The sequence below is a fragment of the Neltuma alba genome, unplaced genomic scaffold (assembly GCF_004799145.2).
Source record: "Neltuma alba isolate B1F8T4 unplaced genomic scaffold, ASM479914v2 tig00013177_pilon, whole genome shotgun sequence".
NCBI classification, from domain to species: Eukaryota; Viridiplantae; Streptophyta; class Magnoliopsida; order Fabales; family Fabaceae; genus Neltuma; species Neltuma alba.
Window position 1 is genome coordinate 22,182 of NW_021637487.1, and position 16,093 is coordinate 38,274.

The following is a 16,093-nucleotide window of genomic DNA, read 5'->3' on the forward strand; positions in this document are numbered from 1 at the left end:
ATCCAGTTGGGAGGTTGGGGGCTCAGTTCTCACCGGTTTTACTTTAATTGTCAGGGTACAAGTTCGTCTTACACTCTTAAATTCCTCCCCGTTTTTTTTTTTGGTCAAAAAACTCCTCCAAGTTAATGCCCCCTTTCAAATTGTAGTACTGGCTAACTATCAAAATTAAAACTCATAACAGCATTAAATATATGTACATATATATAGATATAAATCGACTAATCTATTTTATGCCAGTCCAGAACTCCAAAGTCCAAATGACCAAAATCTAAATGCGGAGCCACTGGCATGTGAGAAGCTTACCATTCATTAACTTATGAATATGGCTCCAATAATTAATTATTTATCTGTCAACGCTTAAATTGTACCATCAAACTTGAAGACTAACCAACCACATATCCGTCCCATTACTTTCTCATGGGTTTTCAATACCACAGGACAAGGGAAAAAGATAAATGCGCTTGGCTAATCATACCTCATCATCAAATCAAACTTTTTAACATTTTATAATGTGGACTAGTTTGAGTCTCACCTATTCTGACTGAAAAATAAATCACAGAGATACGAATATCATGATTTGTTGGAGTTTTTATAGTACATATAAATATATAGGCATTAAACAGCGCCCCGTTGCAGATGAGAGAAAGGTCACCATTACAGAAAGAAAGGGGAAAAGAGGAAACTTGACAGCTAAACGGGAGAATTGGGGAGAACATATTGATACGTCCTTTTCTTCAGGCGGCAAACAAAAGGATGTCGTGAGGTAGTTGTATGCTTCTCTCCTTTAAAGAAGGCATAATCTCCATCCTTAATCTCGGAAAGGAAACCTTCATATTTTCAACTACGTGACCCGTGGCCCTCAGGATAAATGCCTGAAGCATATAAATTTTGAATTTCTATCCTCTTTATTTCTTCCTTGCAACTTCACATTTTAAGAGCATGTGAGTAGCTGTTTTTGATATTATAAACACACACTCCATTCTACCCTTCAACATATAGGTTGGTACTACTTTTAATTCCAGAAATTTGAAACCAATAATTTTAGTTCCCGATTAAAACTAAAATAAAATTAAATTTCCAAAACCAAAACTAAAATTTCAGGGATTAAAAATAGTGTTAACCTTATATATATATAAATATATATAACTCAATTCCAGAGGATCCATAGAAATAAATATAATCATACTTGTAACACCCACCAGTGACGATCTATGCGGTAAACCAAAACTTGCCGTGAAAAAAAAAAAAAAGAAGGCAAAACCCAATGCGTCATCCCGGGAATCCCCAGGAATCCTGGAGAAAAAGCTTACGATACCCTAAAAGCATACATAGGATCACGGTAACTGGTCAACATTTTTCACATCTGTCTCTGAACACACACATGCAATCTCTTGCCCCCCCGGGGGGGCCTCTTTTTCTCCAAGAATGAAAAAAGAACAGTATAAATGTAAATATGGTGACTCATCTTCGGTCACAATCTGTAGACCCAAAATTTCTGAAATCAGGGCCACAAGACAAGCACTGATCTTATTTGTAGAAAATGACCACATAACAACTAGTTTTAGCCAGGGAATAACGAAGATTAAAGACAACGACAGAATTGAGGGATGTCGGTTTCTTTGAGGGTCCTGTATATTAACTACGTAGCAAATGAAAAAGAAAGGGTGGGGTTACACTGACCTTATACCTATCCCTTCTAATTGTTGTGATGGATGATGAGATATGTCTCTTATCTGCAGAATTTCTTGTTCAATAATGCCTGGTATCACTTACTTTTACAGTTTGACTGGGCTTCTATCACAAGAAAGTCTCGGTTTCAATGTTCAAACTTAATAGAGAGCTATTAAACCACAAGGCTTACAGAAAGAGATGTCACTTTCAACCCTGCAGTGAGTCGTCTTCAGATTAACCTTTGTTAAAGCATATCAAGTGACTAGCAGCAAGCTGAAAAGAAGGCAGTTTAATTGTGGCACATACGGTGGCCATGTCCTTTTTCCTAGAAAAATATATACATGTGTTCCAAATTGACAGTGTCAACAAGAAAGCTGGTCACCACATCAAGAAATAAGTGCCCCGTTATCTAAAATGTGATCCTGCACAAATATGACTAAGACTGATGATCTCACTCTGTTAAAAGCACGATCCAAGAATACCAATGTTCCGTAACAAATACTCGGATTTAGACATTACTGAAATCGTGATTTGGCACTTGACAGATAAGAAGAGAGTGAAGTGGTTAAGTGTATTTGTTCAGCCTTATGTACCTTTTATGCTATTCTGAAAGTAAATATTAACTGCAAGGAAAATTCTTAGAAATGAAGTTACAAAGAAATCTGAAGACAAATAAGTCTCCCCCAATTCAGTTTAGAACAAGAGGACAATGCTAAGAGATAATCTTTTAAGACTTCCTCTTGGTAAAACCTATCCTAAAATAATCAATAGGCTCCTCAGCAGAAATGTAGACACAAGCATTTACCCCAAATAACAGTATCTTAGGTTCCATTTGGTTGGGAGGAAAGTTTAACCAAAAGCAAATTAGCTTCATGTTATGTTGTTCTATTAATGATTATTGGAATTTAACTTAATGTTCTGTAACAGTTTTGGCCATAATAAGTTGGCATCAATACTTGAATAACACAGCCACCCACCATTGACAAATGATTCCTCTTAGGGAAGGGGATTTGAACACTGAGCTGAAGATGTCGAAGGAGTGTTGGACTCCAAAAGACAGCATTAACAGGAGTTGCCGAGGATCATGGAAGACAGTTGCCAACTATCAACTAGAGCCACTAACTGGTTGGTTGTCAGATCTGATAATAGATGATTTTGGACTCTTGTTTTTATCACAACAATTACGAGGCTAGAAGAGCATGGCACCATTACAAATAGTTGCATTCTACAGAACCTGAGAATGGAAATCTGTACATATTACTGTAGTAGAACTATCAATGCATCAACGTGCGCTAGGCTTGATGGTATATGTACAATGGTTTCTTTGGATTTTAAATACAGGGATATTCTTGTGTTCTCTGCATTTCTTCAAACATGGCATATGAGGACATAGAATGGGAACAGAAGCGAAGGAAAATGACCATGATAGTAGATAACAAATCAATAAATTCTCCACTCAAATATAGACAATATAGACCAACCCAACTTACTAGATAATTATCACTCTAAATTATGATAAACTCAAATAATCCTAACTAGTTAAAACCCTCAGAGCCCAAATATTAACTAATCACAATTCATATTCCCAATATTCTCATCCATTCACCATCAATGGCTCTCATAACAGACCTTAGTCTATTTGGTTTCAAATACTTCAGCAGATTGTGAAACCAGAGTACCAAGCTTTCACAGGATTAAGGGTGCAAATAGTTTTTTCCCTCCAAAAAAGGGTACAAATAATTAAGATATTCAAATAAATGAATCATTTGAATTTAAATATCAAAGATCTGTTTCCCTTGGCATTATACCATTTAATTTTAGTTGTGACACGCATGGACCATTAGGCACAAAGCTGATACTATTTGCACTTGCTCTTGCTGATCAAAATCATATCACTACCATTCATAGATCAATATACATGCATAATAAAGTGTATAACAAATTGCATTATTGGTAAAGCCATAAATAATACATCTCATTCCTCAAACCTGTGTAAGAAACGGGAAAACATGTCCAATTCGTCTTGGATCATTCTAATTTTTCAAATTTTCCCAATTGCGAACCATAGGCAGCCCAGATGGCAGCCTATTCTAATGAACAGAATAAACACATTATCTTGTGCTCAAAACTCTATTCCACGCTTAAGTTTGTCTCCAAGTTAGTGTCCACAAGCACTCGTCAGGGTCCCTAAGCAATCTCGCTATAACTGTTCATGTGATCTTCAATTGCTTCTGATGTTAAACCATATTAACCTATAGTTGAAAGTACAGTCCCAGGTCGATTGCACTATAATTTGAAAATAGGAAATTAACATGTGCCTGAGGCATTTTTCACGGAGAACAAGAAACCGAGCTATGATTGCTGTCAGAATTTTTGATTCTCCGTCAATTTTATGAGCTGCAATGAATATCTAAGGTTTACTGCGAGGGAAAAGAGAATGCAAGAGTAGAGCATCACACCCATAAAAAAGTATAGAAACAAGAGGACTGCCAGAGAAAAAGCTCACTAGATTGAAGCAGTTGCTAAACTACTACCAAAATATCACTGCTTCACATTATTCGAATAGTCTGTCGGATTTTGCCCGTTAAAATTCTTAGAAAAAACAGAACTGGATCAGATTACTAAATTGCCGAAAACAGCTCAAGGCAAAACAGGAGGAGAAACAAAGAAAAGAAATAAGTCGTTGTCGTTCGTCTTAGAGAACTTACTGATTATAACTGACAGGACTAGAACATCAAAACTTATATAAGTGTCAAGCAATTCGCAAAATAAAAAGCTCGGCATACGGTCCTAAAAGCTCCATCACCAAGTCCCCATTCCCTTCAGTGGATGTCCATTGCCCCCAAATCAACTCTAGCTCACCTAAGGCAGCTCCTAATTCTGTCGGCGCATCCGCTTTCTTAGTTTCTGGTATTTGTGCTTGTTCATCTTCTTTTTCCTCTTCTTCTTCACACTGTCTGCCCACATTGTCCGCGAATCATCCATCTCCGCATTCACGCTCTCAGGCGAACAACACCCATTTGAAGACACGGAATTTATAGGAAACCCAAATGGAAAGCTTGGAAAAATTATGGTGGACAAGTCGGGGTGTTCTTTTCCTGGACTTGGCCTCCGGGCTGGGGAAATTCTGGATTGATCCCAACCAAAGGGAAGGACGAGAAGCAAGTGGCTCCAAGAGAGTTGGCGCGTAAGAATTATGAAACTGAAATGCAGAGACGAGTCTTGCGACCGATGATCTAGTGAGTAGCTTTGGGAGCGCCGAAGCCATTGAGTTGAATCGGAATCGCGGACCTAGGGTGTCGGTTTCCCCAACGGCGGAGAATGACCAATTTCGAATTGCCGAATCGCTGAATTGGGCCCAATGGGGCGAGTGGGAACGCCTTGTGTTTGTTTGTTTGCGTAGCACTCTCCTACCCCGGGACAGCGGGACTAGTGGCGATGGAGTGGGGCGCGGGATTTTGAGAGTGTGAGCACAAATATTCTTCATGCTTGAACAGTTATACTAGTGGTATTTCACATACTTTTTGGCTGTGCATACTAAACAAATATTGAGATTAAACGGTGACAAATGTTATACTTTTTTCCCTTAATGTAGTACTCGTTTATAAGACATATTTTATATATGTTGAACAATTTTTTTAAATTAACCCCGTTAATATTCTCCAATAATAATTAAGTAAGGAGGGAATTAAGAAATATGTTTGGAATATTTTAAAAACATATTATATTAACTAATATAATTAACATCCTTAATATATTCAAATCAGTTAGTTAAATCTTAAATACCACCTCTACTCCTAAATATAAGAATTAATTTATAGTGCAACCACTGACAAAAAAAACAAATATTGTTTTCAGTCTTTAATATAAGAAAAACACCCCTGTTAATCAAATGTATTGATTAGAACTATCATTGTTACAACAATTATCTTAAAAAAAAATATGATAGGCAAAATAGATTGAGATTTTATGTCTATGATCAAAATAAAAACCAAATAAAATCTTTTATTAAAGAGCCACGATGGATCTGGCAAAAAAAGAAATCAAGAAATAAAGAATTAGTCCTGTAAAATATGACAATATTGGGAAAGAGAAGGAATGCCCCCATGCAGGATCGAACTACAGACCTTCAGTTTACAAGACTGACGCTCTACCACTGAGCTATAGGGGCTGTTGGCGGGGCGTCAAAAACATAATTATAAATTCAAAAATGATTGCCACGCGTTCACATTCAGCGTAATTAAGCTGTGTGGTTGAAGGTATGAGGAAGACTTGAATCAAATAGTTGCGTGGGAATGTTCTTGGAAAACAAGCAACCTTTTAAGAAGGTGTTTTTTTTAATCATTTTATTAAAATAATTTTATTTAGTCAGATACTAAACATGAGTTTACACGTTTCTTGGTCTTTTCTTTTTAATCTTAGGCTTGTCTTTGTAACTAAAAAAAAAAGGTCCCACAGGTGAGATCCCCCTTCATTTAACCATTAGATTCTGCCATTATCCTTTTCTTATATTACGTTATTTTTCATCCTTTCACCCTTTATTTCATTATTCATATTTCTTTCTTTTATTTGCTCGCCCATTAAAGAATGATATGCTTAGAAAAATAAGATTCAGCTTTACATATTTATTACTTTTAACTGATTTTAACTATTTCCTCAAATCTCACATAATTTAATTAAAATAACTTTATAAGAATGGCAGGAGGAATAAAGGCTTTTGGCAACTTGTTAGCTTTTCTCTCTTTCCCAAATTCAAATTTCCTCTCGTTATTATATTCGTGCACATGAATGAGTAGGTTACTTGACGGGAAGGGTTTTCAGATTTAAGTAACTAATTAACATTCATGTAACTTACTGGTAGTTGAATTATTATCCTTGTTTGTTAAGCAAAAGTTATTATACACATAGTTGTCCTTTTTTTAATTCTTTTGAATGAAAATATATTTTATTCAACCAAATATTTACAAGAGAGTCATCCAAAAAATGAAAGAGGCGGTACAGCAAGTAGGAAATTAATTGCGAGTAAGATTAGTACAGAAGCTGTGAGCTTTCATAGTGTGTTCACAACAGGCGATAACTTCGTTAACTAGCCGGTAAGGGTCCGTGGTTTCCTGTCTGAAGATTTTGCGATTCCGTGCATCCCAGAGGCGCTAGCATAAGAGACCAAAGGTTGTGCACCAAGTTGGATTGTTTTTGAGTGCTCAAATTCACTACCGGCCTATCTGTAAAATTACTCGAATCAAAGGCGTAAAGGTCTTGGTCCGGCATGAGTGGTTTCCAGCAGCCCATGGCTAGGTTGTACCTGCGTAACATGTGATCCAGGTCCTCTCTTGCCTTTCCACAAATGTCGCACGTATCATGCTCAGTCATGTGACGGCTTCTCCTTTCACTGTTCGTAAGGAGTTTGTTGATCATTGTAGCCATAAGAATGTACATGTTTTTACTCTCTGACCTCCAAGCCATTGCCAAACCAGCTTCCATTTCGTATCCTCATTGTCTCCTTCATGAGATCAGATCATTTTATAAGTTGAACTAATTATAAAGTCACCTTTTGCAGTGAACCTCCAAGTACTTTTTGTTGGGTGATCTTCTTCAGATATTTGAGGCGTGGGGCTCGCTGCCATCTGATCTGTCAAAGGTTCGGGTATTAGTTTGCGGATTGCATCAAAGTCTTCGCTTAAACTTGCCAATGCACAATAAAAACTTCTTGTCCGTATTGTCATTCGCTAAGCAAAACTTGTCACTCACATAAATATTTTTATCATTTATACGTAGATTCCTCCCCAATCCTATCAGTGCTGTCAATATACAACATAAATAGCTTATTATTAATTAATTTATTACACTTATTTTTTAATTAAATGTTAAACATGTTAATACACATGAGAAAATAACTTACCCCCCTGTTAAGCTGTTTTTGTTACTTCTTAAGCAAAAATTTGCTGTTTGCTTGGCTGCTATAGTTATTTCGTATATTACTAAGATACTCCTTTCGTCCTACTTATAAGGCGGAGAAAGAATGATTTTTTTATCCTATTTATAAGTTACTTCAATAAATTTTAAATGTAAATGTACTATTTTGTCCTTCATTTGTTATAATGTAAGTAATTATCTTTTTTGAAATGTGTATATATTAAATATAAGTAAAGTTAGAAACTTGTTATGTTTTAATTGAGAGTTAATTCATTTTAAGGTTTTCTTTAGTCTGTGTAAAATATGCTGGAAGTGCCTTATAAATAGGACCAGAGGAGTAATAGTTTTCTTATATTATCTCCAGTCCTTAGTACTACCTCTGGTCCTTAATATAAGGCCCTGTTTAACTTTTATTTTGGTTCTAAATATAAAACTTCAATCCATTCTGTCTTTCATATTTATATATATATATTTTCCAAAATAGCCCTTCTAACAATGATAGTTCTAGTCAATACACTTGATTAGTAAGGGTATTTTAGAAAAGATAACACCTATTTAGGGCAAATAACTAACTCAACTTACTTCCTTAATCTCCTCAAATTAGTCAACTGGCTCTTATAATTAGGACCAGAAGTAGTATTAGACTTCGTTTAACTTTTATTTTAGTTCTAAATATAAGACCTCAATCCACTTTGCCTATCATATTTATGTATTTTTTTTCCTAAAGAAGTCCTTCTAATAATGATAGTTCTAGCCAATACATTTGATCAGCAATAATATTTTAGGAGAAACAACACATATTCATTACAAATAACTAACTTAACTTATTTCCTTAATTTCCTCAAATTAGTCAACTAGCTCTTATAATTAGGATAAGAGGCAATAGCTTATTTTATACTACCTCCGATCTTTTATGTAATAGCTCATTTAACTTTTATTTTAGTTCTAAATATAAGATCTCAATCTCCTTTATCTCTCATATTTATTCTTTTTTTCAAGGTAATTCTTGTAATAATAACAGTTGTAATCAATACATTTAATTAGCAAGGATATTTTAGGAAAGATAATATCTGTTTATTACAAATTACTAACTTAACTAATTTTCTTAATTTACTTAAATTAGTCAACTAACTCTTATATTAAGGACCGGAGGAAATATCTTGTAACTAATTTTGTCTTATATTACTGGGAAGTTTTAATGGCTCAATAGTTAGACATTTTGTTGGGAAGCAAAAGACACTGTTATCAAACTTAATCTTGACTAACCTCAACGAAAAAAATTCTCTAATCACATGAATTTTGGGTCTTTTTTCCATCTATTTTTATGCCTTTGACAAAGCCAAAACAAAATTCTAATATCTAGTCTACTGGTAATAACTTGAATGCTCCGATGTAAAAAAAAAAAGCCGCGCATTCATAAGCCATGGATTACAAGGATTATTAAAATTAATAAATATAAAAAATAAATATTATATTTAGGATCAAAACTAATTCAATAATTAGGTCCTATATTAAAGATCGGAGGAGTAATATTTTTCTAGATAAATGATTGCAAATTTGCAACAACATTTTATTTTGATAAAATAAAAAAAATCTCTAAAATTTTAAAATCCTAAATAAAAAATGACTAAAAAATATGTTGAAATTGTAGACCCTTTAGACAAACGCTATGACGCGCGCGTGATTTTTGCCACGAGCGCGGGGTCCTTTCTTCCCTCTGGAGTCGGTGCTCAAACTGGAGCGCGAGGACGAGGACTTCTCCACCCGATCTCTCACTCTCTCATCAATTGACGCGGCATTTTACGAAGAGTGATCGCTTATTGACTCCCGCCCTTGTCACTTACTGACGCGTAAGTACTCTCTTCCATCTACCGTATATCTGTGCTTCGAGAATGAGCCATGGTTTAGGGGTTTTCGGAGGGAATAAATTGAACAACGTGACCCCGTGGTTCTTCTTTATCATTATTATGGATTAATCTTGCTCGGATTATCTATCACGAAGGTTTGGTTCAGTAACTCGTGAGAGGCGTATTCTTTTTTTTTTTTTTTTTCCCCATAATTAATTTCTGGTCCAAAGAGAAGCACAATTTCAAGTCCAGTGGCTGCCGTTGCTCGCGGCTACCATGGGTACTGGCTGATGGCCAGCCTAAGGCCTGGTGAATGGAAGGCTTGGGAATTCTTCCCTGTATCGAATATTGAGTCTGTTGACTGGGATAGAAGAACCCCGCTTCTTTAAGGAACATAAGTACTTGCTTGATGCTGTTTATGTCTGTATAGTGTATAGATGACGTTTGTAGCCTAAGCGGTGTTGTTTTCTAGAAAGGAAAAGGGAAAGTGTATTGCCTTATGAAACTTTAATTAATATATTAACATAATCAATCTGCCCCATGCTCTAAGGTAGTGGCAAGTGCAACACACTATGTTGCCATGAGCGCTTGTAGCAACAGTGTGTCAAGCATGGTGCTGGATAGATAACCGCGCCAGTGAAGCTAGCATAAGTTTGCACATGCTCATGCTCATACATGTAAGGTGTTGGCTGAGCATATACAGACTAGAGGATATTGATGCTACCAAGTAGAAGCATTTCAATAGCCATTAACATACGCTTTTCTTCTCTGTCTAAATTATTATGCGTTTTAAATATTTTAATTGTCTAAGTTCACAGGCCAATTCTTATGTATGGTTCTGTTGAGTTCCCGTAACAAATCTTATTACCTGCGCTTTAATGTAGTTGTCACGTGCTGTACTTCACCCTTTGTATGTCATGTCGAATCCCTCAAGGAGTTTTGGTGCATCTGATGAACATCAAAGAGAAGGACCTGATTATTTTGGTTACTATTCTCATGAAGTAGTAAATTTGTTGTCAGAAGATGAGAATAATATGCAATCTGCTAGCCAAACATCCGAGCTTCCTCGAAATTCATCAGGACAGGACAGTGGGAAGAGTGCAGAGGAACACAGAGATTCTTCTGGTTCATTAAACAGCGACAATTCAGACTTCAAAAAGGAAAGATTAAGATCACTACTCAGGCAAAGTGTCACTGATCTTTCATCTGAAGTCAACGAGGTATGTCATGCATCCTGACCTAGTTCTGGTTGTAACTAAAGTTAGCAGCCATCTTGTAACTAAAAAATTAGGAAGATTGAGGGTTTGACTTTTGTACATTTCAACAATTTTAATGATATAATTTGCCTCGTCTTTTCCTTTTCTCCACTCTATAACGTGTGTTGGGGGAGCTATTTTGTACAAGTTTATGCTTGCAAGTCACATGATCTTGATGAGAATTAGCTATAGGTATTTGTAAAGAAATGGGTATATTTTCTCTAGAATCATTTCTTTTGGCAGAAGTTGTCCATAACAGGAACAAGCACAGACTTGTTTGGAGTAAGTGGAATGGATTGGCTGGACTTAATGTCATGCGTGGAATGTAACACTGATTACATGCAGATGAAATGCTGTCTGAGGTTCAGGACAGTTCTAGTATTAATGCTTTGGGGAATTGATGATGTGCAATATTTGTTACTTTAGTTTTAATTTTGTCATATTTCTTATTCAGTTACTGGTTTTTTATCCTCAGAAGGAGAAACTTCCTGTATAAAGCGCTTCTTAGAACTTCATTCATTCAGATTCAGAAACCTTACTAACAAATTTTGTCGTATTGACCATTATTTGATTATTTTAGCATATTTCTTAATTGTTTCTTCACCTTCTCTTTCTCATCCTCTCTCTCACTCTAGCCTTCCAAGGTGGTAGAGTGTTTGCTTTTTATTTTCCATTTTCTATTTCAGTTCCAGACTTGGGTTTCATCAGAACTTTATTTGTTTGTCTGGATAAGACATGTTAGTGACTGTCTAATTGAAATGACAGATGCTGGATCCAGTTTTAGCTATGCGAAGGTTGCAATCCAGGCTAAAAGGTGAGAAGCATTCCTCTAGTCATGCTGTTGCTGTACCTGATGATGATGCAGCCCAGGTCCCTTCCGAAAAACGGAAGGTATCAATATCATCCCTTGAATTATGCTTTCATATCATACTTTTCTAGTGCTTGTCTCGTGTTTGATATTAATTATGAACAGGGTGATGACAATCAGTTAGCTCCAAACACGAATCTGGAAGAGAAGAACGAAGAGGTGAGACTAGAAATCAATTTCTGCTGTGACTTTGCTGTAAAGGGCATGTGGCTGTGATATGAAAGCAGAAAAGTGAAAGGGGAAGAATATTTCATAAATGAAGGGTTGTAGCGTTCTGCTATTGTAAAGTTTCAGTATCTTAATGAAAAGTACATTTTAACCAAAGAATGTGGCTAACAAGATAGATCTAACGGGGCCCCTACAAAAAAAATAAAATAAAATAAAATCATTAAACTACAGAGAGTCGATTGCATTAGTTGTGCGCATATATACATGCCAAGGTGATTTCCCTTAACAATCCATTAGCATAGCTTGAAGCAAAGCTAAAGCTGATCTCCTCCTTAAGTAGATTGTCGGAATGAACTTCTCTAAATTCTGAGCCTTGGTGTGAAAACAATTATGTATATCAGTGGAGAATCTACCACCATATCATAGGCATATGGCAGAAAGCACTGGTGGATTGAAGCCAACGTTCTGGATCCCTGAGTGATGCGAGTGATAATGTAGAATGTGCAGAAATATGTGCTTCTAAAAACTGTCAACAAGCTGACTTGTATGCTTTATCTTATTCTATTTAGGTGAATGATGATCTTCGTTTCCTATTGGAGAGTGATCGAGTGGAGGTTGAGGAAATAGTGAAGAAACATGCTGACCAACTATCAGGAAGGGTAATTATGTGAATTTCTTCTCTGTTTAAGGGCATGATCATCATCTTCAATGCCCTTTTATGTTTTATGGCAGTCATACAAGGAGGAAGTGATATCAAACCTTCAATTCGTATAATCATGTATTTCTGTTTATACTGGTATCTAACGTTGTCCTTCAGCTAGGGTATATGGAACGGCAATTGGAGCTGCTTCTTAATGCTGTAACATCAACATGCAGGTATGTTGTGAATTTTTCAATAATAAAAAAAAGGCATGGTTTGAGCTCGTTATGCTTTTAAGTGGTTTAAGGAAGAAAGCAACTTCATTAGTTTTTGTTAAAACGTATAAAAATAGTATCCTGGCTGCATATTTCAGGCAGTTGTTTCAATTTTTTGTTGCTTGTTATTTGGCATAATGTTTGAAAAGGACAATTGATGCTAACTACGTCATGGATTTCCTTTCTCAGTTGAATTGTTCAAATATTGTCCCTGCTTTGTGATCATTTGATGTCGTGATTTCTTCCACTTAATTTACAGGCCTATGACTCTCGATGAGAAACAGCAGCTTCAGAAACTAATTCAGAAGCTGCCGCCTAGAAATCTTGACCGTGTTGTGGAAATAATTAGTCAAAGCAAGCCCGTAGAAGAACAGCCTTGTGACGAACTATATGTAGATCTGGAAAAAGAGGTAGTGTGATATAATTAAGGATTTGGTGTTGAAACCTTTTAAAATTGCTTCAGTCTTATTATGCTGAATTTATGCAGGATAATATTACACTATGGAGACTGTATTACTATGTTAAAGCTGTTGAGAGAGCCAGAACACTTTCATGCCGCCAAAGGCTTGATTAGTTAAATGATGGAAAAACTTGGACTGTAGCTCGAGTCAATCTGTCTATGAGTAGATGGTCAGTCTAGGAGTTTTTTTTTTTTTTTGGGTTCTTTTAATTCGGTAGCAATGAGAAGAAATTTTCTGGTGACAAATGATGATGGTCCACTAAGTGGCTTAGCTTTAGAAAAGCTTGTACGCAGTTTTTGTAAGTATACTTCGTAACTTTTGATGGATGTACCTATAAGCTACAGCGTGCTAACCCTTAGTTTGTAACTTCTAGGGTGAATATGAAGCAAATCTTCTCAGGTGTCACCATTAATAATTTTTTATACTTCTCTCTATTCTCTTTATTATTTTAGAAACATGTTATAAACTTAACCCTTCCAGGCAATCTAAACTCAATCTTCTATTGTTACCCTGTCTTGTGTGATGGTACTTCATTACAAATTTCATTAATTAGCTTTAAAATGATATATATGCTGATTACAAAACGCTTTGTTCTATTTTTGCGATCGATTTCCTGGATTTACCCTTCAAAGCAGAGCACTCACGCCTGACAATGTATTTAATCCCGCTTTCTACTATTCCTATCTCCAATCTGCCCAGAAAAACAGGGGTAAGTGCACATCAACTTAAAACAGTGACAAATAACAGCAGACAACATATGTATCCGCAGATAATAGCAATCCAACAGGTGCAGAGGGCTTCGTATTGATTCAGTCATATACGGGTTTGAAGTTTCTGTAAGCAATGACTGCATAAAAGGGGTCTGATCCTGACATTAGTCCAAAAAGCCTCATGATCCAACCCACAGGGGAATCGCTGTCCTTAGCGTCATCCTTAGAAGGCAACCTGCGAACAACCTCAGGCTCTGTGTAGCCTTCCACGCATTGGAAGTACTGTACCACAAGCTGTACCCTACTGTACGCAGTGCCATCCCTCCAAGCGCTTATGGCTTTCTCATAGAACAATCTGTTGCTAAAACTCACCATGAACAATCCTCCTGGCTTTAGTATTCGAAAAACCTCCGCGAAAACCTGCTTTGGTGTCGCGTCAGTGAATTCTGAATCATTAATGCCTAATAAGAAATGCAAGGTCATATAACTGCTAACCTGCTCTGGTTGTTGCAGATACTGAACACTAACGGCGCACAACACTGCATCGAAACTACAGCTCTCGAATTCAAACTTGTGCTCTTCATTGAGATCCTTCACAACAAAGAAGTCCAGCCTGGGATTCTTGGCCAGTTCTTGAGCATTCAAGCCGTGACCCACTACTCTCTTGTAATTGACGTCATTGGGAAGATGGCTAACCCAAGAACTCATGAGGTCAAGAATTTGCATCTCAGGCCTCAACCTCTGCCTGTAAACATTGGTGAGTGTAGAAATGAAGCCATCGTCGACGTGCTTCACCAAGCGTGGGTATGCGTAGAAGTCTCTGTCTGAGGAGTTGTTAAGTTTGGTTCTGCCTTCTGGGCTCAGAACGAGGCGCTTGATTTTGCCTGCTGAGGATTGTTGAGGATCGAGACGGGAGCTTTCGTTCGAAGTGCTTGCTATTGTGAGTGAAGTTGCTTTGGTTTTGAATAGAGATGAAGAGATGGGCTGGAGACTGGCATGAAACTTTGCATAGCTGTTCGGAGCCATGGTTGCCGGTTCGGTTAAGGAAGATGGACATGGAGCTTCAGATGATGAGAAATAGAGAGCTTTCCATAATTTTACTTCTATTCGACACAGACTAATATTATGGATTCTGATAGATAATCCCCTAGTGGCTGTGATGAGAGAACCACAGCTAGCACTTTCCTATCTTTCGGACTCTCGCTCCACAATAGGAGCGTTCATTTAATGGGGTTTTGGCTTTTTCAGCGTTTTTTCTGACTTCTAACATCTCTCACTTATTTTCTCAAAAAAAAAAAACCTTAGCTTTTAGATGCATTAAATATATACAAGTGATCATATTAAGCATTATTATAGAATATGTAAAATGTAATTACAAATGTTAAACATAAAAATATTAGTAAAAAAAGTTTAATTGTAATTTGATCTACCAATTCTTGGCAAACCAAAATTTCCGATCCGTCAAAACTAGAAGCAGCACTGACTGCTTACGGCTAAAATCATCCTTCGGCCTTTCGTTATTTAATCTCAGTTAATGATTGGGATTAAGCCAGCGGAATAGGAAGGCAACCAAACGAGCCCTTAGCGGCGCTCATTGGCGGGCCTCTCTCCCTGCGTTTGAGGCTCAACCGACGGACTAGGCCCCATTTACTCTTTCTTCCACTGCCGATCACCATTTCTCCATTGTCGACCGCCGGCAGCCTTGGCAGCGATACCGGCTCCTTTCGTCCCTGCCTCATCTTGATGTCACTCAGCTCCATTTGCAACGGGTACTTCAGCACTCCGAACAAACCGTTATGATGCTTCCAGCTCCCGCTGCTCCGGCGCCGGTGTTCACCCTCGGACCATGGCTGGAGGTAAGAAATCGACCCACTATGGCGACCGGAATTTAATTTCCCGATGGACTCGGACCTCACTAGGAAGGGGTTCTTCCGTACTGTATCTGATGGATTTGGGTCTTTGTGACGACCTAAGATTTTGCCGCAGAATACGATGTCATTTTGGAGGGCGGCATTCGTACCGGAGTCTGAGATCGTCGTAGGGAATTCGAAGTCAATGTGGTTGGTGTTCATCTGAGAAGCGGGTTGGAGAAGAGGATGCGATTCAGTGGATTCATGTAAGACTGGTTTGTGCTTCATTACTATCTAAACTATCGAATCTTTATGAGATGAAAAGAAACAAGAGAGTTAGAACTCAGGGGCTGAGTATTTCTGTTGTGAATTATGGGCATCATTAATGGTTTGGTTATATACAGAGAGGTGCGATGTGGTTGGAAGCTTGACTT

The 16,093-nt window shown here is 37.2% G+C and overlaps 2 protein-coding genes and 1 non-coding gene across 3 annotated transcripts; 1 reads left to right on the plus strand and 2 right to left on the minus strand.

The window, feature by feature from the left end:
* Positions 1-5,770: 5,770 nt before the first annotated feature.
* On the minus strand, positions 5,771-5,842 carry TRNAT-UGU (transfer RNA threonine (anticodon UGU)). The gene has a single exon. It is a non-coding gene; the product is annotated as a tRNA-Thr (tRNA).
* Positions 5,843-9,311: 3,469 nt separating this feature from the next.
* Positions 9,312-13,511, plus strand: LOC114735070 (uncharacterized). Its single transcript, XM_028922724.1, has 8 exons — positions 9,312-9,434; positions 10,316-10,651; positions 11,453-11,578; positions 11,661-11,714; positions 12,293-12,382; positions 12,541-12,599; positions 12,898-13,048; positions 13,126-13,511. The coding sequence occupies exons 2-8, from the start codon at positions 10,349-10,351 to the stop codon at positions 13,210-13,212; spliced, it is 870 nt and encodes a 289-aa protein (XP_028778557.1). The 5' UTR covers positions 9,312-9,434; positions 10,316-10,348; the 3' UTR covers positions 13,213-13,511.
* Positions 13,299-15,041, minus strand: LOC114735071 (ubiquinone/menaquinone biosynthesis C-methyltransferase UbiE). Its single transcript, XM_028922725.1, has 2 exons — positions 14,305-15,041; positions 13,299-14,229 (listed from the first exon to the last, which is right to left on the minus strand). The coding sequence occupies exons 1-2, from the start codon at positions 14,833-14,835 to the stop codon at positions 13,909-13,911; spliced, it is 852 nt and encodes a 283-aa protein (XP_028778558.1). The 5' UTR covers positions 14,836-15,041; the 3' UTR covers positions 13,299-13,908.
* Between the last annotated feature and the right edge of the window lie 1,052 nt (positions 15,042-16,093).